The 24,822-nt window shown below is 41.4% G+C and overlaps 1 protein-coding gene across 2 annotated transcripts in view; it reads right to left on the bottom strand.

Moving 5' to 3' along the window:
* Positions 1 to 24,822, bottom strand: part of LNX1 (ligand of numb-protein X 1, E3 ubiquitin protein ligase) — a 71,501-nt gene that overhangs the window by 32,488 nt on the left and 14,191 nt on the right. For both annotated transcript variants that reach the window (XM_010002499.1, XM_010002500.1), the window contains exon 2: positions 506 to 747. In XM_010002499.1, the coding sequence (XP_010000801.1) occupies positions 506 to 747 (242 nt within the window). The remainder of the gene's footprint in view (positions 1 to 505; positions 748 to 24,822) is intronic.

Genomic DNA, 24,822 nt, shown 5'->3' with positions numbered 1-24,822 from the left:
AACCTCCCTTGGAGGTGGGCAAACATCTCCCAAGCTCCCAAAGAACCCCTTAAGACTTGTTTATCTTCAAATACTTGGCAACAGCGAAACATAGTTCCCAACAGGCATTTGAGTAGGTGCCCATGACATGGTCTATGTACTTGGGCCACCATCTTTTGGTGAAGCTAGGACACAGAAACAGCATCTCCTCCGTACATCACACATGCCATTTGCTCTTCCCATTGAGCTGAATTGCCTAAATAATCTTTCTTAAGACCTGTGGTTTGCATGTGTGCAGCTAGTCTGTCTTGACCTTGATGCTGCTCTAGACCAAGCAAATCTGTTTTTCACCTCAAATGTTTTGGGTCACTCAGTGCTCAATTTCATAAGCCACGTAAAGTTAAAACTTTCATTGTCTCCCCCCCCACCTTTTTTTCTTTTTTAAGCCTTCAACAACAGACATTTCAAAGAAAATAAATGTTGAAAGAGGTCACCAGTCTCTGAAACCATCGCTTGTAGTTCTTACTTCTGTTTTGGTTGCTGCAATGCAAGTCTCCAGGGCTGCTGCCTGACTGGTTGTCATCCGAGGTGGGACTGAAGGCTGGGTTCACCAGGCCTGGCTCATCTGTCATTAAGGCAATGGCTGCAGCTGCTGAGAGCTCAGGGCCCAGGGCAGCTACTGCTAAGCTGGAGTCCTGGTCTGGAGAGCAGTCTTGGGAACGCCTCTTCCGTTCCTTGGTAAGGCCATAATGGGATGCTCCTTTACATCTAAGGAGAAGGAAGGAAAAGGGAGACACAAAAAGAAGGTGTATTTAAGTGTTGTGTAGTTATGCAAATCACCTGGTGCCATAATATCATTTGGAGTACAAACTGTGATGATCATGGTGGCTGATGAAATATGGATGATTAACAAGAGGGAAACATGCCTCTCCTGTCATAGGATCATAGAATGTTTTGGGTTAGAGGGAACCTCTAAAGGTCATCTAGTCCAACCCCCCTACATTAAGCAGGGACATCTCACACTAGAACAGATTGCTCAGAGCCACATCAAGCCTGACCTTGAATGTCTCCAGGGATGGGGCTCCCACCACCTCTCTAGGCAACCTGTTCCAGTGATCCAGCACCCTCATAGTAAAGAACTTCTTCCTAATGTCCAACCTAAATCTACCATTCTCTAGCTTGAAACCATTACCTGCTGTCCTATCATTACATGCCCTAGTGAACAGCTCTTCCCCAGCCTCATAGGCCCCTTCCTATAAAGTCCCCCCGGAGTCTTCCCTTCTTCAGGCTGAACAACCCCAACTCCCTCAGCCTGTCTTCATCAGAGAGGTGCTGATCATTTTCATTGCCCTGCTCTGGAGATGCTCCAACAGGTCCACATTTTCCTGTGTTGGGGGCTCCAGAGCTCCAGTATTCCAGCTGAGATCTCGGTGGGGCAGAGTAAAGGGGCAGAATCACCTCTCTTAATCTGCTGGCCACACTTCTTTTGATGCAGCCCAGGATGCAGTTGGCCTTCTGGGCTGCAATTTCACATTAGTGGCTCATGTCCAGCTTTCATCCAGTACTTTTTTCACATCCAGGTCTTTTTTCACAGAGCTGTGTCATGTTACACAGAATCAAAAAGAAGGAAGACTGTCCTTTCAAGTAGCAGAGTTACCACCTTACACAGAAAGGCTGCTGCTGGTCAAGAAAAAAACTGAGAGCCACAGCCATGTGTATAGTCTCGTGTATAAATAGTTACCAGAGAGGCAAGAGGACAGGAATAGCAGGCAGTTAATTAATCCAGCAGGCTACAGTCTGTAATTTCCCCTTTGCCTCTGGTCAATGAAGGAGAGTGGGGTGAGGCCTGACAACTGCTCCAGGTCTGCTGGTTAAGTAAAAGGCACCTTACCCAGCCTTGTGCCCTGAAAAGCTTTCCTGGTCACCAAGGTGGTCACAGCACTGTGGTCAGTCATGCTGTAGGCAGGGACTGCTCTTCAGGTAGAGGCCAATGTAATCAATGAAGACAGGGCTGCAGGAGGGAGTCAGGTGCCCAAGGTCTGAAGGGATCAAGTCCCCATGAGGTGCCTGTGCAGATCACTTAGTACGTGAACTGCACCTGGCAAATTGTTTTCACATTCAGTCATGGAGATGAAGTTTCCAGCTCTGCTGTTGCAGCACTAAAATAGAGGGGTCAACACCTTGAAGGAAGACAAGGTGCAAGAGGTGTGGACAGGTCCCACTGACCCTACAGCCCCACCAGAGCCAAGCAGGGAGTGCAGGGCTCCCGCTGGATGGCTAAGCATAGGTCCTCAGACCAAGTTCATTGGGTCAGCCTAGGACTTCACCAGTCTGGGGAGCCTAAGGCTGATTCAAAAATAATTCTGGAGGAAAATCCAAATCCTAAATCCTGACTCAACTTCTGTAGTGACAAACCCACTGTTTCTGGTGGAGACATGCATGTTCCCAGAAGAGCTGAAGATACAGCATTGTAAAAGATAAATTTAAAAAAAACTGCTTTGAAGCAACTTACTTCTGGTCCTAACTATCTGTTCTGGCTTAATCCTGGACAGTAAAGGCAGGACTATGCATGGAATTTCCTTCTTAAGACTCACTAAAGAATGTCACTTGGATAAATTTCAAGGTCGCTGTGCTCTTCATGAGCCAGTATTTCATTGAAGCTATAAAATAGCTGAAGAGACAGAGTGGCCCAAGGACACAGCACCTGTGACTTTTCTCCAGCACCACTTCTGCCCAGTGCCCACCCACTAGATCCTCATTCCCTGGATTAAAAAAAAAAATAAATCTGCCTTTTAATCATAATCTAATGAGCTTGACCTACTTTCAGTTACCATTATCTCTTTCTTCATAGCAAAGGCTGATGACTTTCATAAAAGTGCCCTGTAGGACGAACTCACAGAAATAGCTGCAGAAACCCTTAGGGATAGAAAGCTCTTCATAATATAGGGCATGCACAAAAGGCAATGCATAATGCATACAGTACACAACGCTAGTGGGTTAAGTGTCAGAAAAAGAAGTAGTGCACTGAACAGAGGCCTTGGAAGAGAAATGATTTATAAGCAGCTCCTGGGATGGAAAGATGAGATGAGGACAAGTCACAAAGATCTCTGTATCAGCTTCAGAATAGCCCTCTAATTTCTCTTATGGTATTGGCCTGTTATGGGAGACAATTGAATACTGTAGCACTAAATTATCATCTACCATCTTTTACCTCATGCCACTTGTGACAACTTTTGTCTCAAAGAGGGAAAAAACCAAACAACCCAAACTGTGTCATACTGATGCTGCTGTTTATATATTGATGCAATTGTATATGCTCCAAGGCTTGGATGGGTATGGCTGTGGCAGAAATTATTTCTAAATCTTTCTGAAAGGAAAATGAGGTGTCTCAAAAGAAAAAACTCTTATGGAAGAGAAAGTTTGTCTATGATTGCAAAAGACCAACAAAAAGATATTTTGGGCAGCTATTCCAAGTCAAGACTGCAAAAATAATCTTGTAAAATAGAAAGAAAGAGCTTTCCTGCCTCCACTGAAGCAGGCATTTTTCTGTTCTTTCCTGAAAAAGACATGTGACTTCCTCACTGCTCCAGCATCCCACATTGTGGCAGAATGCTCTCCTTTGTATTTCATAGGGAGCAGAACCATAAAGGCCTTCTCCTCTTGCAGCCTACCTAAACTTCTCCAACATAGCCTTTTGGGAACCTGTCCTTGACCTCTTCCACTTGCAGCAAGGTCGTATTTGCTAATCCAGCCTATGAATGCTCAACAAAATAAAAATAGCTTACACAAGTAAGTGGACGCAAATAGATGGCTTCAGGGTGAATTGTTTGCTCTTATCAAAGATAATCTCTGCCTTACAGACACCCTGCAAAGACTCAGAATATGATAAGAGTTATTCCTGTTCCACATTTTTATTTATTTGCTTCTGTTTTCACCATGCCAGTAAAGTTTCATAAGCTGATGTTAGAGCACCAGGCTTGTGAATGGGTCCTCAAATGCTGATCTTTTAAAATTTTTGGTGAGTTACATGAAGATCAACATGATTATCAGAAGTGGATCTGCCCAAAGATTCCCAGCTACATGGACTCAACTGCTCCCTGGTGCCCATCTGCACATCACTGCTAAAGCCTTCACTTTTTGTGGAAATCCTCACTTGCTGCTGCTGACTGCACTGCAGACATCCAGTTAATAGCTTCAATCCAGCAGCAATGAACAGAAGACAGTTACTTTGAATGTAGAGAGGGCTGACACAGTTTAAGATGTGGCTTATTGGAGAAGACAAGTTGCCATGATACAAAGCACAAAGCATATCTTTCTAACTCTGCCAGAAATAGTTAAAAGAGAACCAAAGCTCTTCAAGTATAAGCACTGAAGCTATTTCTTAAATAATTGTGGCAGGCATAAATGAACACAAATCAAGCCTTCTTTCTTCAGATTAGCACAGTGTCCTTGAAGAAGAAAAAAAGTCCCAAGCCCTCAAAACTTGTAATAAAATCTGCAACAGCCTCTCTTCACTTTCATTGTTTTCCTCGTGCTGACACTGCTGCGATAACAGAAAACAGAAGAGATGATTGTCTAAGTGGAATCATATTTATAGTGTCTCAGCTACATTTTTCCATATGGTTGGATCTGGCTCACAGAAAAGAGAGATCCATAAAACATCTACATGCCAGTACTAATTATCTCTCTCACTGTGATTATTAATCAGCTGCCTGATTTACAGCTGGAAGAGCGGGATACCTGATTAGCTTAGGCCAATCAGAAAGCAAACCCAACACTGTCTGGTGGCCAAGGTGAACTGCAAATTTATGTTCTTTCTCAGTCACACCAGACAGCGCGTACATCCATGAACCCGTATGATACTGAAACAATTTGAAGGCCAAAACAGAGAGATAAACAACATAAATAACGTGTGCTATACAGTTCATGACATTAAAGTAGTCACTAGGTGGATACTGTAAATTCAGAAAATAGTTTCTTCTATTTACAACAGCCTCTTTTATGAAGCAGAAATGTGCTGTCCTAAATCCTGGCCATATGAGCTAAGCACTGGGCAGTGAGGGGACAATGGTGGCTGCTGAACTTCACCCTGGGCTGCAATTCTGCCTGGCATCTACAAGCAGCCTTTCCCTGTGCCCTGCTCCACATGTGAGGGAGGCTCTGCACTCCAGGATTCAGGAGCAGCACATCCCAAGAGATCCAAAGCCTCGTGGTTGCATTAACTTGGTCCTACCATTTGTAGAAACTCAAGGCCAACAGAAACATTTCCATGTCATTTGCAAAGTCAAATGAGAACAGTGGTTTCAAAAGAGAGATGCATTTTCCTTGCAGCGTCCCTGACTTGCACAGCAACGGAGGCCCTGAAAGTGGGGTTCACCTCAAAGATTTCCATTATCTAGGCTGCCACTGGGGCAAAACCTAAAGGCAAAACATAAACAAGGACAACTGCATGGATTTTTTTTGCTTCACTTCTAGTAATGTAAATGAAACAATAGCACAGGAAAAAAAAAAAAAAAAAAGAGAAAAGAAAAAAAGAAAAAATGAGGTATGTATTTATAATGCTCTTTTTTAAATGCCCTGGTTTCTATCTGTGTCACTTCACAGGCTGCCCCTCTTTGCCTGTCTCACACGTGACTGTCTGGGCAGGAAATGGAGGGAATAAGTGAATCTAGAGAGTGACAGGGCTTGTGAGCCAGGTTTGGCACAAGTAAGCAGTGCAGAAGCTCTCTCTCCCAGTTCCAGCAGTGCTTTTCCAACATCACTTCCAGTGCATTCATATTTTGCTGCTGTTTTGCTTTAGGGCTGCAGCAACAGACACATTGTCTAAGTGCAATTAAGAATAATATATACAAAGCACTCAGAATTGCCCAGCAGAAGAAAATACTGTGTAATGGGCTGTCATTGCTGATCTGAAGCTAAACCCTGATCACATTAGACAAGTACGTTTCAGCTATGGCCTCACTACGAGCTCTCTCATCCCTGTGTCATTTAGATTTGACACAAGCTGGTATCAGAAGTACTAACAGTGTGTATCAAACCTTGACCCCCCCCACAAACTCTCCCAACTGGTACCCCATAACTGATGGAGAAACTGATGGTGACCTACAAGGAGTATCCAGGATATCCTGACGTTGATAACCTCACTTGTGAGGGGAGAGGCTCCTGCCACATCTGGGAAAGAAGAGGAGGTTTTGAATTAGGGAGTTGACTCACAAGAAGATGTTGGCAATTCCTGTCACATGGGGACCATTCTCACTGTGTGTGCATCAGCAGTGACTGCAGGCCAAAACCAACCCAAATACCAACTATATGGATTTTGGGCGAAACACCCAAACTAAAGTTTTCTGAAACTCCATCATAAGAGAGTGAACTGACTTGATCAATTCCCAGGCAGAGATTACATAAACTCTTCTGATCTTACTTTTGCCAACAGTGCACCAGGAACTGGAGCCAAAACCAGAAAATAGGGAAGCACCTAAACTCGCACTAAATCCCATGTTATAGATCTAAGCTAAAAATGCAGCAAATGAACAATCTCCCTTCAAGACTGACCACACCAGTGCTTATCAGGCCAGAGATCTCCACATCTTCAGCAGTGAAGGTGACTAAAGCCCTGCTGCTCTTTATACCCAATGGTGTTGCATCATCCTTGCTTGGAAATATGGCTCCTGTGAATCCTGGTCCTACATGCAAAATTCCGCTTTTCGGCTCTGCATGAAAACCAATCCTGGAATGGGGTGATGTCTTTTCTGCATTTTGTAAAAGACTGTGTTATGTCAAAAGCATTCCTCAAGCTATTGTAATCACCAGCTATGGCTAGGAATGTCCTGTCTCCATTAAACCTTCTTCAATAATCATAAAGAAAGGAATGAAGCATCCAAAAAGCAAAGCTTAAACTCCTGCATTACAGTTTCCAACCAACACTTACCAGAAGTCAGGCAGCAAAAACCTTGTCTAAACATGAAACTAGAAACAGGCTGTTCTCTGCACCTGCACTTGAGTTTCGTAACGCCAGCAACATTTCTAGATGTTCAGCACTGTTGTTCTGTGTGCTTTGTACCCTGGCATTGATGCACTTGTGTATCCTCTCCCTGATGATCTCCCAATGTCAAAGGCTTACCAACTTGTTTGGAGGGGAAAGTTCATTTTTCACCTAATTGAAGTGGGAAATTGTCCTAGTTACTATTACTCTTTAATTTCAACAGCCCTACAAAAAAACAAACAAACAACAAAAAAACCCCACCACAAAACAACAACAGAAACAAAACAAAACAAAAAACCACAACATGACAACAACAACAACAAGCCTTTCATAAAGAGTTTCCTGACACCTGGAGCGTCAAGACTGGCTGGGAGAGAGGCATGGGACAGTGGCACAATCCTTGCTGCCTCCAGAGGACCAAGGATGAGTGACTCTGTCCTACACCTCCATAAACACTTCTCTTTTCCATGTCAGCATGAATATAGCTAAGACAGAAGTTCAGATGAAGAAAATGGCTTCTCTGTCTAGCTCTCAGAGATTTTCTCATGTTATTTTTCTCTCTATTGTCAACCAGAAGCCTTTGCTAAAGTATAAACACATTGTAGATTTAGTGGTTCTAGGTTTCTGCCTTACTACTCTATAAATATTTATAAAGATCCTCAAAACATTTATTTCTTTAAGCTAAAGTTATTAACTTAAATACTTTCCCACAAGATAGAAAAAACCTCTCAATAATCCATTTTTTTCAGTTTAATTTCTGAACATCCCGGCTACAGTTTCCTAAGGTCATTCCATGCTTTTTGTTTTAATGAAGCCATCGTAATTCAACAAACTCTGTAACTACCTTACTACCAAAGCCTAAAGTTGTGCTGCATCCTATCTATAAAGATCTGACCCCAGGGAAGAGCTGTCATTTTTACAATGCTTCTGCACTATGATACTGCCAAACAAAATGTATTTGTTTATTATATAAGGAATATGTGCAGGACTATTTGGTACTTAAACTTGACATCAGCTGCTCTGTATGAATTTGGGTGCACCACTAGAAAAAGGACTTACAGTTCCCACAAGTTGAAAAAAATAAATAAGGTTTTCTAAGCGTATGTGGAAAACATATACTGAGTGTTTTTTTATAAATATGGTAGTCTTCAGCTCCTGTGACGTACTCTCATTTCTGTGATTTGGTTGCTGAGAAGGGGAAGCATGCATGGTCAGTGATTTTGGTAAAGGCCCTTAGAAGTATTTTGCATTGGTAGAGAACAGAATTGCAGTTCAGAGTTCAGTCCCCCAAAATTTCCAAAACAACTGACATGCAGCAAGCCAATGCCAGACAAAAACTGAACAAGCAGTCAATGGAAACCAAATCCCCATTTTAAATTTGACTGCTCATACAGAGGGAAGGAAGGAATCTCCAGATTCCCTGTTAGTTTTCAGGAGTTGAAAGAACTTGGAACACATTTTTATTCTTAAATAAATTGTAGAGCTTAAGCTTCATGTACATGCTACCAAAATATCATGTATCATGTGGCTATGTTTAAGCTTCTTTTCCCCTTCTCTTTAAAAAGCAAAAAGCTGTATTTCAAACACCATCATCAGCTTCTATTATAAAATCTTTTAGAAAGCCCATTAACCTTTACCATGAGAACAGGGAATTGGAAGAAATAGCTAAACAATACTAGTTGCCTGCAATTGTGGGTAAAAATAATGACTGGGATTATTGTGCAATGATTCCAGTTGTTGTTGGGACTATGCACAAATTGTTGGCCTGGATCATGTTTTCTCCCTCCCCTGACACTTCTCCTAAGCCATTTCTCTGCCACTGATGATTTTGAAACTGCAACTGTACTGATTTCCCTGCAAGGCCTAAGCATCGATTCAAGTTTAGTCTTAAACCATTCCAACAAACTGCAGCTGTCCTACACATAGTTCAACAGTGTTGTAAATTGCCACAAACAGCTGAAATGGGCAATCAGCATTCAGACTGGAAATCACAACTGCTTTTATGGATTAGCACTGCTTCTGTGCTGTGCCTAACACAACTACTACTTCAGAGAAGCTAATATTCACAATTGACTTCACGTTCTTTTGCCCATCTCCCACCTGTGCCCAAAGCCAACAATGCTCTGAGAACACAGAGGGGCACCAGGAGCCTCCTCCTGCAGCTCAATTAAGGCATGGCCTTGAGTTGCTGCTACAGCTTCTGCCTTTTAATGTAATGCTTGTAGAGCATAAGTAGACTTTGAGCAACAAAAATGAGGAATGAATCAGGGTGAAAGACTGCAATCTTCTTATCAGTCTATTTTCTTTTTTTTTTTTGCTCATAGATTGCTATAAACCAACATTTTTAATCACAGAGAAGTTACTGGCCAGAAGCACAGAACCCAAGGGATCTTTCATAATACAAGACAACAGTGGTATGTATTTATGACGAACACAATCTACTCACACCAGCTGACACAAACAGGGAAAACAAAGGAGCAGTACACTGTCTATAACTCTTGGTAGGTGCTGAGGTACTAACACAGCAAGGAACCTATGAGTACCAGGGTAGGAGATTCAGAGCAAAATAAGAGGGAAAAAGAAGACACGGGACTAGCATTTTTGAGCTGGTGAGAGCTTGTAAAACTTGCTGATGGCTTCTAGTACTTGTAGCATTCAAGATACAACACATCATTTAAACCTAGTAATCCTGTTCAAATGCTTTAATGAAGTCCTAAAGTACTAAAAACTCTTTACTTCAGTGAAGGTGAAGGTTGAAAACCTTACTAGGTGCTTTCATCACCTTCCAAAACCACACCATTTTCTGTACAACACACTTAAAAGCTTCAGCCTTCCTCACTCTTGAAGAAGAGTAAAACTTGAGCATTGTTTCAAAAGCAAGTGAGAAAACACAAATTAGAAAGACCCCAGAGAGTCTTACCAATAATTGTGTACTTACCAATAATTGTAGATTCTTTTATCTACAGATGGTGTGCACAAGAGAGCAATTACATGCAATGTGTGTCAGTTGAGTATTCGGAAAGCAACGTAGACCTGCCTTCAGCAGCTGTCAGCTTGATATCTGTTTTTCAAGTCCATCCAAGACCACTCAAAGAACAGCACCAATACTCTGCAGGCTATCTTGACCACTGATTTAGTCTTAGACTAGTAAAATAATAATATAACCTTTTCACAGTAGAAATTCAGATTGTATTTAAGGAGACTACAGCAGGATTGTTGAGTATCTTCCTCATTTAGAATCTTAACTGAAAAACAAGCCTAAGGATAATCACAGCATATAAAGGCTCAGAAAATCTTAATGCTGCTAAAATTACATTATCAGTGACAAAAATAACAAGTGCAAGGCCAAATAAATTCTTCAGGCATTGCAATGCTATACCTCATAACACCTCACAATCCAATACACTGCATTTGTCAAACTTTGTGGATACACATACAATTAATACTAAGAGCAAACATTCAGTCTGTTGATTCATGTGGTTTTCACATTTATTGTGCAATGTTTTGATCACCGGATTATATTCAACAGGTATAACTGGTCTCCTGGAACTTAGTATCTCAGCATGTCTTCCCCTCCTACTATCCCCACCTATACTATAAAAACTTCATGATGCAGTAAGCAAAACACGCTTGCAATGGGAGCAAGGGCTTTTGGCTTTTTAACAAGAGTGACAATATCAGTGTAACCCCATTCTTGCAGCTACAGAGAGAAGAGCCTGCCAGAGAGAAACCTCGAATTTATACAAACTTCACACACATTTCTTTTTAAAATAAAACTAATTCCCATCCCTGCTATGTCACAGACTTGACTAGCCAGCACTACTGAGAGAAGGTTTGATGCTTCTGTTGGCACAAAGCAGTGGCACACACAAGTTAAGTCTCTAGATGTAAAATAATATAAAGGGAACACTTCAGTCAAGATGTGTTCAACCCATGGCTTGGGTTTACTAATGTGTTGTCCACTGGAACTTGAAATTACAGGAAACAATGGGGCTGCAGCCAATAAGTAATAAATACTGTCTTTATACCCTCTTATTGACAGAGCACCCAGAGCTCTAGCCCTGGTAGCACTTGCCTCTGTTCTCAACAACCCAAAAGTCACGTAAGATTCCTTTTAGGTCAGCATGGATATTTGAATTACATTGCTAACTCATCTTGGTACACATCAAACTCTGAACATACACTTGCTTCTTCATGGGGAACATCAGAGAAGGGAGATCTCAGCATACCTCCTCAGAAGTTGAAAAACCACAGAGATCCCTGCCAGATGCCCAACTGAGTGTTGAGCAAACACCACCACCATGACTAAGTAGTGTCTTAAGACGTCACAAACATCTCCCATTTTAAAAAGTAGTTCTCCTGTCTTATCAAATCCAATGTCTTATTCAACAAAGACCCTGAATATAAGAAGTGAATTGCATGTGACTCATGAATCACTGTCTCTTAAAACTTAAAACAACATGGGCTCCTTGCAGGGGTAGGGAAGCAAGAGCACAACATTTCCTGGTGTATCTCAGAGCTCAGTTTCCCTCATTTCAGCTTAAATGAATATTGACACTGGCATAAGAAGTACATAAGTCACACTATGACTACACATCTCATTACTTTTTTTTTTTTTGTGAAGTTAACATAGCCAACAGTATATTTTGCTAGAAAAGCATTGTTCTGGCTTCTACTCCTCCCAGCTCAGCAGTATGACTCACAAGAAGATGTTGGCAATTCCTGTCACATGGGGACCATTCTCACTGTGTGTGCATCAGCAGTGACTGCAGGCCAAAACCAACCCAAATACCAACTATATGGATTTTGGGCGAAACACCCAAACTAAAGTTTTCTGAAACTCCATCATAAGAGAGTGAACTGACTTGATCAATTCCCAGGCAGAGATTACATAAACTCTTCTGATCTTACTTTTGCCAACAGTGCACCAGGAACTGGAGCCAAAACCAGAAAATAGGGAAGCACCTAAACTCGCACTAAATCCCATGTTATAGATCTAAGCTAAAAATGCAGCAAATGAACAATCTCCCTTCAAGACTGACCACACCAGTGCTTATCAGGCCAGAGATCTCCACATCTTCAGCAGTGAAGGTGACTAAAGCCCTGCTGCTCTTTATACCCAATGGTGTTGCATCATCCTTGCTTGGAAATATGGCTCCTGTGAATCCTGGTCCTACATGCAAAATTCCGCTTTTCGGCTCTGCATGAAAACCAATCCTGGAATGGGGTGATGTCTTTTCTGCATTTTGTAAAAGACTGTGTTATGTCAAAAGCATTCCTCAAGCTATTGTAATCACCAGCTATGGCTAGGAATGTCCTGTCTCCATTAAACCTTCTTCAATAATCATAAAGAAAGGAATGAAGCATCCAAAAAGCAAAGCTTAAACTCCTGCATTACAGTTTCCAACCAACACTTACCAGAAGTCAGGCAGCAAAAACCTTGTCTAAACATGAAACTAGAAACAGGCTGTTCTCTGCACCTGCACTTGAGTTTCGTAACGCCAGCAACATTTCTAGATGTTCAGCACTGTTGTTCTGTGTGCTTTGTACCCTGGCATTGATGCACTTGTGTATCCTCTCCCTGATGATCTCCCAATGTCAAAGGCTTACCAACTTGTTTGGAGGGGGAAGTTCATTTTTCACCTAATTGAAGTGGGAAATTGTCCTAGTTACTATTACTCTTTAATTTCAACAGCCCTACAAAAAAACAAACAAACAACAAAAAAACCCCACCACAAAACAACAACAGAAACAAAACAAAACAAAAAACCACAACATGACAACAACAACAACAAGCCTTTCATAAAGAGTTTCCTGACACCTGGAGCGTCAAGACTGGCTGGGAGAGAGGCATGGGACAGTGGCACAATCCTTGCTGCCTCCAGAGGACCAAGGATGAGTGACTCTGTCCTACACCTCCATAAACACTTCTCTTTTCCATGTCAGCATGAATATAGCTAAGACAGAAGTTCAGATGAAGAAAATGGCTTCTCTGTCTAGCTCTCAGAGATTTTCTCATGTTATTTTTCTCTCTATTGTCAACCAGAAGCCTTTGCTAAAGTATAAACACATTGTAGATTTAGTGGTTCTAGGTTTCTGCCTTACTACTCTATAAATATTTATAAAGGTCCTCAAAACATTTATTTCTTTAAGCTTAAGTTATTAACTTAAATACTTTCCCACAAGATAGAAAAAACCTCTCAATAATCCATTTTTTTCAGTTTAATTTCTGAACATCCCGGCTACAGTTTCCTAAGGTCATTCCATGCTTTTTGTTTTAATGAAGCCATCGTAATTCAACAAACTCTGTAACTACCTTACTACCAAAGCCTAAAGTTGTGCTGCATCCTATCTATAAAGATCTGACCCCAGGGAAGAGCTGTCATTTTTACAATGCTTCTGCACTATGATACTGCCAAACAAAATGTATTTGTTTATTATATAAGGAATATGTGCAGGACTATTTGGTACTTAAACTTGACATCAGCTGCTCTGTATGAATTTGGGTGCACCACTAGAAAAAGGACTTACAGTTCCCACAAGTTGAAAAAAATAAATAAGGTTTTCTAAGCGTATGTGGAAAACATATACTGAGTGTTTTTTTATAAATATGGTAGTCTTCAGCTCCTGTGACGTACTCTCATTTCTGTGATTTGGTTGCTGAGAAGGGGAAGCATGCATGGTCAGTGATTTTGGTAAAGGCCCTTAGAAGTATTTTGCATTGGTAGAGAACAGAATTGCAGTTCAGAGTTCAGTCCCCCAAAATTTCCAAAACAACTGACATGCAGCAAGCCAATGCCAGACAAAAACTGAACAAGCAGTCAATGGAAACCAAATCCCCATTTTAAATTTGACTGCTCATACAGAGGGAAGGAAGGAATCTCCAGATTCCCTGTTAGTTTTCAGGAGTTGAAAGAACTTGGAACACATTTTTATTCTTAAATAAATTGTAGAGCTTAAGCTTCATGTACATGCTACCAAAATATCATGTATCATGTGGCTATGTTTAAGCTTCTTTTCCCCTTCTCTTTAAAAAGCAAAAAGCTGTATTTCAAACACCATCATCAGCTTCTATTATAAAATCTTTTAGAAAGCCCATTAACCTTTACCATGAGAACAGGGAATTGGAAGAAATAGCTAAACAATACTAGTTGCCTGCAATTGTGGGTAAAAATAATGACTGGGATTATTGTGCAATGATTCCAGTTGTTGTTGGGACTATGCACAAATTGTTGGCCTGGATCATGTTTTCTCCCTCCCCTGACACTTCTCCTAAGCCATTTCTCTGCCACTGATGATTTTGAAACTGCAACTGTACTGATTTCCCTGCAAGGCCTAAGCATCGATTCAAGTTTAGTCTTAAACCATTCCAACAAACTGCAGCTGTCCTACACATAGTTCAACAGTGTTGTAAATTGCCACAAACAGCTGAAATGGGCAATCAGCATTCAGACTGGAAATCACAACTGCTTTTATGGATTAGCACTGCTTCTGTGCTGTGCCTAACACAACTACTACTTCAGAGAAGCTAATATTCACAATTGACTTCACGTTCTTTTGCCCATCTCCCACCTGTGCCCAAAGCCAACAATGCTCTGAGAACACAGAGGGGCACCAGGAGCCTCCTCCTGCAGCTCAATTAAGGCATGGCCTTGAGTTGCTGCTACAGCTTCTGCCTTTTAATGTAATGCTTGTAGAGCATAAGTAGACTTTGAGCAACAAAAATGAGGAATGAATCAGGGTGAAAGACTGCAATCTTCTTATCAGTCTATTTTCTTTTTTTTTTTTGCTCATAGATTGCTATAAACCAACATTTTTAATCACAGAGAAGTTACTGGCCAGAAGCACAGAACCCAAGGGATCTTTCATAATACAAGACAACAGTGGTATGTATTTATGATGAACACAATCTACTCACACCAGCTGACACAAACAGGGAAAACAAAGGAGCAGTACACTGTCTATAACTCCTGGTAGGTGCTGAGGTACTAACACAGCAAGGAACCTATGAGTACCAGGGTAGGAGATTCAGAGCAAAATAAGAGGGAAAAAGAAGACACGGGACTAGCATTTTTGAGCTGGTGAGAGCTTGTAAAACTTGCTGATGGCTTCTAGTACTTGTAGCATTCAAGATACAACACATCATTTAAACCTAGTAATCCTGTTCAAATGCTTTAATGAAGTCCTAAAGTACTAAAAACTCTTTACTTCAGTGAAGGTGAAGGTTGAAAACCTTACCAGGTGCTTTCATCACCTTCCAAAACCACACCATTTTCTGTACAACACACTTAAAAGCTTCAGCCTTCCTCACTCTTGAAGAAGAGTAAAACTTGAGCATTGTTTCAAAAGCAAGTGAGAAAACACAAATTAGAAAGACCCCAGAGAGTCTTACCAATAATTGTGTACTTACCAATAATTGTAGATTCTTTTATCTACAGATGGTGTGCACAAGAGAGCAATTACATGCAATGTGTGTCAGTTGAGTATTCGGAAAGCAACGTAGACCTGCCTTCAGCAGCTGTCAGCTTGATATCTGTTTTTCAAGTCCATCCAAGACCACTCAAAGAACAGCACCAATACTCTGCAGGCTATCTTGACCACTGATTTAGTCTTAGACTAGTAAAATAGTAATATAACCTTTTCACAGTAGAAATTCAGATTGTATTTAAGGAGACTACAGCAGGATTGTTGAGTATCTTCCTCATTTAGAATCTTAACTGAAAAACAAGCCTAAGGATAATCACAGCATATAAAGGCTCAGAAAATCTTAATGCTGCTAAAATTACATTATCAGTGACAAAAATAACAAGTGCAAGGCCAAATAAATTCTTCAGGCATTGCAATGCTATACCTCATAACACCTCACAATCCAATACACTGCATTTGTCAAACTTTGTGGATACACATACAATTAATACTAAGAGCAAACATTCAGTCTGTTAATTCATGTGGTTTTCACATTTATTGTGCAATGTTTTGATCACCGGATTATATTCAACAGGTATAACTGGTCTCCTGGAACTTAGTATCTCAGCATGTCTTCCCCTCCTACTATCCCCACCTATACTATAAAAACTTCATGATGCAGTAAGCAAAACACGCTTGCAATGGGAGCAAGGGCTTTTGGCTTTTTAACAAGAGTGACAATATCAGTGTAACCCCATTCTTGCAGCTACAGAGAGAAGAGCCTGCCAGAGAGAAACCTCGAATTTATACAAACTTCACACACATTTCTTTTTAAAATAAAACTAATTACCATACCTGCTATGTCACAGACTTGACTAGCCAGCACTACTGAGAGAAGGTTTGATGCTTCTGTTGGCACAAAGCAGTGGCACACACAAGTTAAGTCTCTAGATGTAAAATAATATAAAGGGAACACTTCAGTCAAGATGTGTTCAACCCATGGCTTGGGTTTACTAATGTGTTGTCCACTGGAACTTGAAATTACAGGAAACAATGGGGCTGCAGCCAATAAGTAATAAATACTGTCTTTATACCCTCTTATTGACAGAGCACCCAGAGCTCTAGCCCTGGTAGCACTTGCCTCTGTTCTCAACAACCCAAAAGTCACGTAAGATTCCTTTTAGGTCAGCATGGATATTTGAATTACATTGCTAACTCATCTTGGTACACATCAAACTCTGAACATACACTTGCTTCTTCATGGGGAACATCAGAGAAGGGAGATCTCAGCATACCTCCTCAGAAGTTGAAAAACCACAGAGATCCCTGCCAGATGCCCAACTGAGTGTTGAGCAAACACCACCACCATGACTAAGTAGTGTCTTAAGACGTCACAAACATCTCCCATTTTAAAAAGTAGTTCTCCTGTCTTATCAAATCCAATGTCTTATTCAACAAAGACCCTGAATATAAGAAGTGAATTGCATGTGACTCATGAATCACTGTCTCTTAAAACTTAAAACAACATGGGCTCCTTGCAGGGGTAGGGAAGCAAGAGCACAACATTTCCTGGTGTATCTCAGAGCTCAGTTTCCCTCATTTCAGCTTAAATGAATATTGACACTGGCATAAGAAGTACATAAGTCACCCTATGACTACCCATCTCATTACACTTTTTTTTTTTTTTTTTGTGAAGTTAACATAGCCAACAGTATATTTTGCTAGAAAAGCATTGTTCTGGCTTCTACTCCTCCCAGCTCAGCAGTATTCTCCTTTGCACATATGGCTGGAAGAGGACTGATCAGAGAGACATTATGAGTACTTTTTCAGAAAATAACTCCCCAAACCCACTGGGCATGCAAAAATCTTCCCTGCTTATGGTTTTACGGGTTCCACCCAGCTGAATATGAAATGTTTCAATGAGATGTTGCACCCTCCCATTAAAATAAACACACATTGTAAACACATTTAAAGGCTCCAGAAAGTCCATATCCAGCCACAGCACAAGTATGGCTGGAATGTTGTTTACAGTCTTTCAAAAGCTCACAGAGTAGGAAATGCCCACTTAAGTTGTAAAAATTGTGAAAACATATTTTTTTTAATCACCATTTTTAAAAAACAGAACTGTCAAAAATACTTTTAACCTAAATTTCTTTACCTAAATCTGAAAAACACCCTAATCCTCTCAGCCTTCTCCCCACACAGCTACATCCATGCAGTGCTGTGCTCAGCACCACAGAAAGCATCCAAAAATGCAGTAGTGTGGTTTCCCTCCTGTTGTACATGGACCACTGTCAACTCTCACTTGGTAGGTTGACAGAGCTCACAGCTTCAGATCTTAGTTTTCAGGAGCACTCCAACCACTAAAGCTCAGGACAGCTTGGGGTAAGGCTGATCTCTGCTCCTTCAGGTGAAGCTTACTCAGGGAAGAGTGTTGAGCAAGAATAAACCTGATGCTATCGCCAAATTAAAAACTGACACCTGGGGAGAGAGAATCTGAGTCCTGCTTCAAAGGCTGCTATGACTTTTCAATTGAAGTTGGAAGAGGCTTTAAAGAAAAGCAATATCCTCTGTTAGTCTGAACACTGTCAGGGAAAAACTGGCTATACAATCTAGGCATGTAGGCCCTTCTTCAGTTGGAACCTGAAGAAGTGACTTTAAGGCTTTAAATACAGGTTGAGAACCTCTCCATAAAAATGTGTCTTATTTTCCTAGACCACCAGGATTTAACTGATGAATCAAGGGATAAAATTAATAAACCACAGTGGAAGCAGGAATCCAATTCCTTAATTACAGAGGATGCCTTCAGAAATGGGTACCATATTACCGATGACACCTCACACCAGACCAGGCTGCACAAAGCTGCACCATCTCTAATCATATCTTGAAAACCTCTAGTAATGGGAAATCTAGCACCTCCCTCGGGAGGTTGTTTCAGTGAGTGATTGTTCTCAGTGTACAAAAGTAGTAGAAGGAGAAAATAACTTCTGCACCAAATCTCACTTGAAGCCCAGGTTGCTCAGGCTGCTTTTTCTACATATTCTGTAGCTTGCAGATGCTACAGATTTCTTCTGGTTTTCTTTTTCACTTCTACTCCTTTGATTTCATGCTATTTTTCCACAGTATAAGTAACTAAACCCATTTTTTCTTTAATTATTTAACAATTTATTTTTTTAATTATTTAACTAATTTAGAAAGAAAGAGGCATTTCATACTGTCCTGTTTCAGAACACATTAACTTCTGTACCCATCCTACTAAAATACAGGAAATAGAAAAAAATCTCCACATGTTCTTTAGGAAGCTGCTTTTTCATTCCCCCTTTTATACTACTGCGGCCATAAGAATTCCAACATCCAATCTCTACTAACTATTTTTGCTTTTGAAATTGAGATGTAAATATAATGCATGAAGTTGTGCACCTAGAACACCACAGATAAACCTGGGCAGCAGGTTTGGAGACCTGAACCTTGAGCATGAGCTGCAATTACATTCCCCCCAGGTAATCCATCCTTTTCCCTGGTGTCCTAAGGGAGGGCACATCCTGCTTGACCTTTCTGCTCCCTCAAAATGGGTGGGGGCTGCTGTGTGAGAGACTACTTCAAAATGAATCCAAACCACAAATTCTCTGTGACAGGTTGTGGCACCTGGGTGACTCAGCCAACCTCTGCACCCGAGGCTGTTCCAGTCCTGGCTGTGATTTTGTTAACGTCACAGTTTAAGTAGACTCGGGTCTCGTTAGCAGTGATGATGGATCCCTGAAAGAAAACCAAGGTGGCATAGGAAATGATGTCATTTCATTATCGGCTCTGAATGGGGGATAATTACATCTGTCTTCTTCAAACTGAGATTATCCTGGTTCTTCAGAAGGGAGCTGGGGAATCTAACCTCCAGCAGCCTCCTCACTTACTAATTTTCACAGAGAAGGAACTACCCACATCATGACTCAAGGTGACCCAAGCCATCACCACCAGACAGGATCTCCAGCTTGACACCTGCAGTAGTTTCCAGTGGATGGCAGCATGCTAGGGGGATGGACATATTGTCAGCCCAGATCCAGCTATACATAAAACAAATTGTATTTGTTTCATGTAAATACTACCCCAACATCCTATCAGTGCAGGTGGCTCACTAAGCCAAACCAGCTTTATAACACAAAATAATCTTACAACTGCATAAAAATTATTTTTCTCTGCTTCCAATTATCTACCCCAGTCTGACACGGACATTAAGGATAAAAAAAAGATTATAAAAAAAAAAAAAGAAGAAAAAGACAGACTAAACAAACTGGTAGTGCATTTAAATATTTATACTGGCAATAGAGACATGGGTCTCTGTTTTACTATTTTTTGCAATGCCTTGGACCAGTGCTGGTGGTTTACCTATCTTTAGCTGCTTGTGCATTCTGAGGAACTTCTTGACCTGTCCCTGAAACAAATTTGCTTCTGGAACAGCAAAGCCAGCCACCCAGCACTATCTGTGTATAAGGGTGCAACATGGAGAGAAAAGGAGGAGGAGGAGAAGAAAAGGAAAGTAGTACCTAGCATTTTAGTGACTGTACACAGAACAGCCTCATGGCACATTATTTTCTTACTTATTTAAAAGCTAATTAAAAATGCTGCAGCATCATGAAGGAGGGTTTGTCGAGTGCTGAGAAACCAGCATTAAGGAGACCTTTCAAAACTGAGCACAAACTGTTCTGCAACAGCTAACCACATCATCCTCCAGAGACAACGCTGCTTCCTAAAGGGTTGTCAGCAACAGGGACGTGTATGATTACTGTGGTGGTTCTGGAATGATACCTTAGCCACACTATATATATTATACATGGAGAACAGCTTCCTCGGAGACAACCCTGCTGCAGAGAAAGAGTATTCATGAAAGAAGCTACCCTGAAGTAACAACACTGTCACTTCACACCCAGCTGTATCACGGATGAACTTCCCTGTGTGCTCAAACCATCTCTTTTGGGGGGTAACTTCTGCCCTTCATTCCCTGCCTTCTGGGCACCAAAGGGACACTGTGGGAGCTCTCAGTGGCAATTTTAGATGCTGGTCTCCCAGTGCACCCTGTAACTCCAGGCCCTGCATCCCAAGAGCCTTTTTTCACAATAAGTAGTGTTAATAATAAACAAAGTATCTGTAACATTACAGCTTGTTTTTGAGTCTACAAATGTGCCTTTGAATTTTTTTCTTTCTAAATTGATTTCTGGTAACATTTTAGAAGTATCATTTTAATATCATTGCCCCAATAAAACTTTAGGGGTAAAATAGATCTCTCAACTCAGTAGGCAGATTTTTCTGGAAGCATCTTTTATAAAAGAACCTAGCACCATAAAGGGTGATTTCTTCTAGACAGGGTGATCAACCACATCTAGTAGTGGCTCAGGATCAGTTAAGAGGCAACACTGTCCTGTACTTCAAGCTCTGGAGCTATGTGAGTGCCAGGGTCTAACCCTCAACATGCCACATCTTGAAAACAATTTATAGGTTTACTTTATTTAATATGTAATAAAAAGTCCTGAGGGCTTGCTATGTTTTTGTTCAGTGTCTCCCCACAATACAGATTTGCCTCATTTGTGAATTCTTTAAGCTATCATAGCACAAAAAGCAATCCCATAGAGCCCTCATTTGGAACAGCACTTTTATCCCCTGTCATATACCTCAGCATCTCTAGCGAAAAGGAGAGAGAGGAATGAAAATAACAGACACCTGTCTAGTTTCTAGAAGTTCAAAAGAGGTTGGAACTCAAAACAAAGCTCTGGAGCTGCATCCTAGTGTTGCTAAAAATGCAGAATTGTGGATCACCTAAATTTTCTTTGCCTGGGCCTGACAGCTCACCACTGTCTTGCAAGGACAAGGATCATGTCTCTTCAATGTGACTATTTCAGACGAGCTGAAAGAAGCAGTCTGCAAAGCAATCAGAAAGGAGGGGAGGATAACAACAGCAACTGCTTCCATGGCACAGGGGACCACAGTCAGCACAGCTGTTCTTTTTGGAAATGTCAGAGAGGAAAAAATAAAAAGTGCTGAGGGAGTTGTCATCAGCAGACAGCACAATAGGTGATTCCAGAATAATGCTTCACACAGTCAGAATCTTTTCTTGAAAATATTGCTCAGTCAGCTGAGGTCTGACTAACTTTACAAATAGCAAACACTGCTTAAAAATCAAACATGTAATTTATAAAATCACTTAGGATCCAGTTTCTCTGTTTCTCTTTGACAAAGGAAGAGCTGTAGCTGAGATAGCCCTCTGTCAACCCTCTCCTGCCTGGTCACAGCCGTGTCCAGGGAATGTCAGCAGAAGGATTTCGGGCCATACTCGTTGTTCCAACTTTCCACCTCTGCCTGCCTGCCTCCCAAGCCGCGTGCCGCAGGGAAGGTGCCTGCAGGGCCCCTCATCCCAGCAGCACTCGCAGAAACAGCGAAACGCGGTCCCTGAGCCCTGCAGGGAGTCTCACACTTCCTGCACTTCAGAGGCAAAACACCATCTCAAGGTCATTTTGAAATCCTGCCCATGTATGCCCAAGCAACAAGCCATGGCAGCTCTCAGGAAGACACGGGGCTGTCTCCTTTCCTCCTCAGTGCCCAGGGCCTCTCCAAGCAGGAGGATGAAGAGAGAGGGAGGGAGAAGTGTCACTTGGTGCCAGACCTGTTCCCCTCCTGAACACTGCCAGGGGAAAAAAATAAGAGAAAGGGGAAAAAATACAGAGAAGCTTTTTCAATGAAGAAGGCTGGAAACATAAACACAGAGTTTCCCTGCAATCAACAGAAAACCCCCTTCACTTCCTTGTGCCTAGGACATGGAGGTGAAATGGAGATGCCAAAATGATTCCTACTTCATTCCCCATTCCTGTGGTCAACTAGAGTTGTGGTGAGAGGGGACCAGGGTCCATCCTCCGCATACAGCGGCACAGATCAGCTTTTTCAGTATCTTCTGAGACAGAGAGCAAGTCTGTTAATTCTCTGTAATCCTTGAGGCCTTCTGTGGTCATGTGGATGACCTTTACAAGGCCTAGCCTCAAGGCTGGAGACAAGAGAGGCACCTTTCCACACCCCGGCCCTTTAGCAGCAGATCTCACCCTTCAGTGATGGGTCCCTGTTTATTCACCAGTCCTGCTACTCTCCTGAAAACATTCTACTTAAAAAGCATTAAAATCACGGAGTTTGTGGCTGCCAATGCAAGGAGATAAATTTCAACAACAACAACAAAAAAAAACAACACAGGAGAAAACTCACTATTTTGTAAGATTTGCTGTCACACAGCTACCATTGTCACAAGGGAGCGAAGCGGAGTCCAAGGTTTTACAAAGCTCCCACAGAGGGGTGTGGTTTTTTTAGAGGGAGGGAGAGGTCATTACAGAGGTCGCAGAAGCTGAAGTCCATGAGATTTTATTTGTACTGTTTCAACTCATTCACCCACATGCCCTCAAGGGATGTTCTGGTTGTTTTTTTTTAAATTGCTGTAACTGCTAAAAACTTTGTGGTGCAAATTACTGTGACTAGAGGCTCCCTTTTCCCAAAATATTTTTTTGGTTCTCTACTATTCTTCTTTCTGATACCTAGTTGTAAACAATAGAAGTTTACCCATGTACACAAAACCCCATTTTCTTCCTAATTCATTCCAATAAAATCCTGGAGAGTAATTTGCTGCAGTCAATGGAATAATATTTGTATAGAACTAATCAAAATGAGAAAAAAAAAAAAAAATCAATCATGTTGCCATTACTCTTTTCATTACTTCTACCATGGCTTCCTCCAAGTACTGGAATAGCAGACAGAGTAACAACTAGAGACAATGTCCTTGAACTAAATTAACTAGGTAAGAGGAACTGAATGATATTGGAAGAGAACTTAGAACCCCTATTTTCTTAGTTTGTTTTATTTTCACTGTTTGTAGTGGGTTTTGTAAAACAGTTTGCAACTCTTTTAAGGTTTTCAGTCCAGGTGGTGATTTAACTAGGCAGAGGATCAGCTGATAAAACTCTGATTAGATGACAGTTCTACAACTGAGCTATTTTATGGCCTGGCTTGACCTATGTTTAGTCTAACAGATACATGTTTAGAGTTCACCAAGACTGCGGAAGTGAAGTTAATATGAAGAGAATCTCACCAAACCTGGTCAATCCATAAGGCTTTCTTTGTTTTTAGCTTTCAGCTCCTCGTGTTTTGCTGAAGTTAAGCTCTAAGCTTAAATTCACAGTTTACTCATATGTTAATCCATAGACTTAAACTAACAAGTATAACCAGCTCAGAGTTTTGCAGTGCAAGGTAATGGAAGACATACGACTTGACATGTTCAGGACCATTGGAGTTACCCACAAGGGTCCCTGATAATCAAGTCAGTCAGTTCCTCTCCCTTTCTTCCTTACTCTCCTAGAACAAGACAAGACACTCAAGGTAACAGCCCTTTCACAGACTATTTTACAGACCAGAAAGGGGCCTGGAGACAAGAGAAGGGAGCAGACATGTGTCTCACCACCACTACAACAAGGAGTACAGGGCTTGTGCAGCCCTGACAGAAGTGTCTCTCTGCAGACTGACTGAACTTATCAGCTTCAAATGACTTTGAAATTACAGATGAGTGATCTTCATTCACCTACCACAGTTAGGTCCAGGACTGGCATGCTCAGTCCTTACTTGATCTTGACTCTGTGCATTAACTACAGTGGTTACAATGGAGTCTTTGTCCAAGAGTGCCCTATATTTTTAAACGAGTTTTAAAATTTTTAAACCAACCAGTTCTCCTCCACCAGACAGGAGAAACATGCTGTTGTCATGCTGTGCAGTGTCCCAGGTCATGCTTTCCTGCTAAACCCCTGATACCTCAACACTGCTGTATTGAGCAGGGCGGAAGTGTGGGAGAGGTGAGAGCAGAGGTGTAAAGAAAACACTAATTGAGAGGAAACAAGGGAAAGACAAAGATTTAGGGTAGCTAGGAAAATGGCTAAACAAACCAGAACACAGCCTGACATTGGTGATGACAGAGACTGAGTGGGAATTACAAGTCATGTCAAGGGAACCTAGAGAAAGGTACCTATTTAAAGAGTTCCAAAGCTGCATCTTCTCTCAAAACATACATAGGGCAGAAGCAGCCCATTCACACTTGGCAGGTAGTGTCAAGAGACTTTATGTAATAGTGCAATAAGCTAAGCACCTATTGAAAACCAAACTCTTTTTTACCTAACACGCAAACAAATCAAGCTCTCTCATCACAGACAAAAAGCCTTCATGCCGTCAGCCGTGAGTTCTCTTGGTGTGGTAAAGCACCACAACGCACAAAATCACTATGGTAATTTTTGCATTGGTTGTCAACCTCTCTTTACTGGGGATTTGAAAAACAGAGGAGACATGAAGGTCTGAACAACAGTTAGCAGGACTTAACAAAAAGCAGAGAAACCATCGCAAGCCTGTGAAATGCATTTTCTCCCTAAGAAAGAGACTCTTAACTTCTCTGC

The sequence above is a fragment of the Chaetura pelagica genome, unplaced genomic scaffold (assembly GCF_000747805.2).
Source record: "Chaetura pelagica isolate M959 unplaced genomic scaffold, ChaPel_1.0 scaffold67, whole genome shotgun sequence".
Lineage (NCBI taxonomy): Eukaryota > Metazoa > Chordata > Aves > Apodiformes > Apodidae > Chaetura > Chaetura pelagica.
The sequence above is the reverse complement of the archived record's forward strand: the minus strand, read 5'-3'. Positions and strand labels throughout refer to the sequence as shown.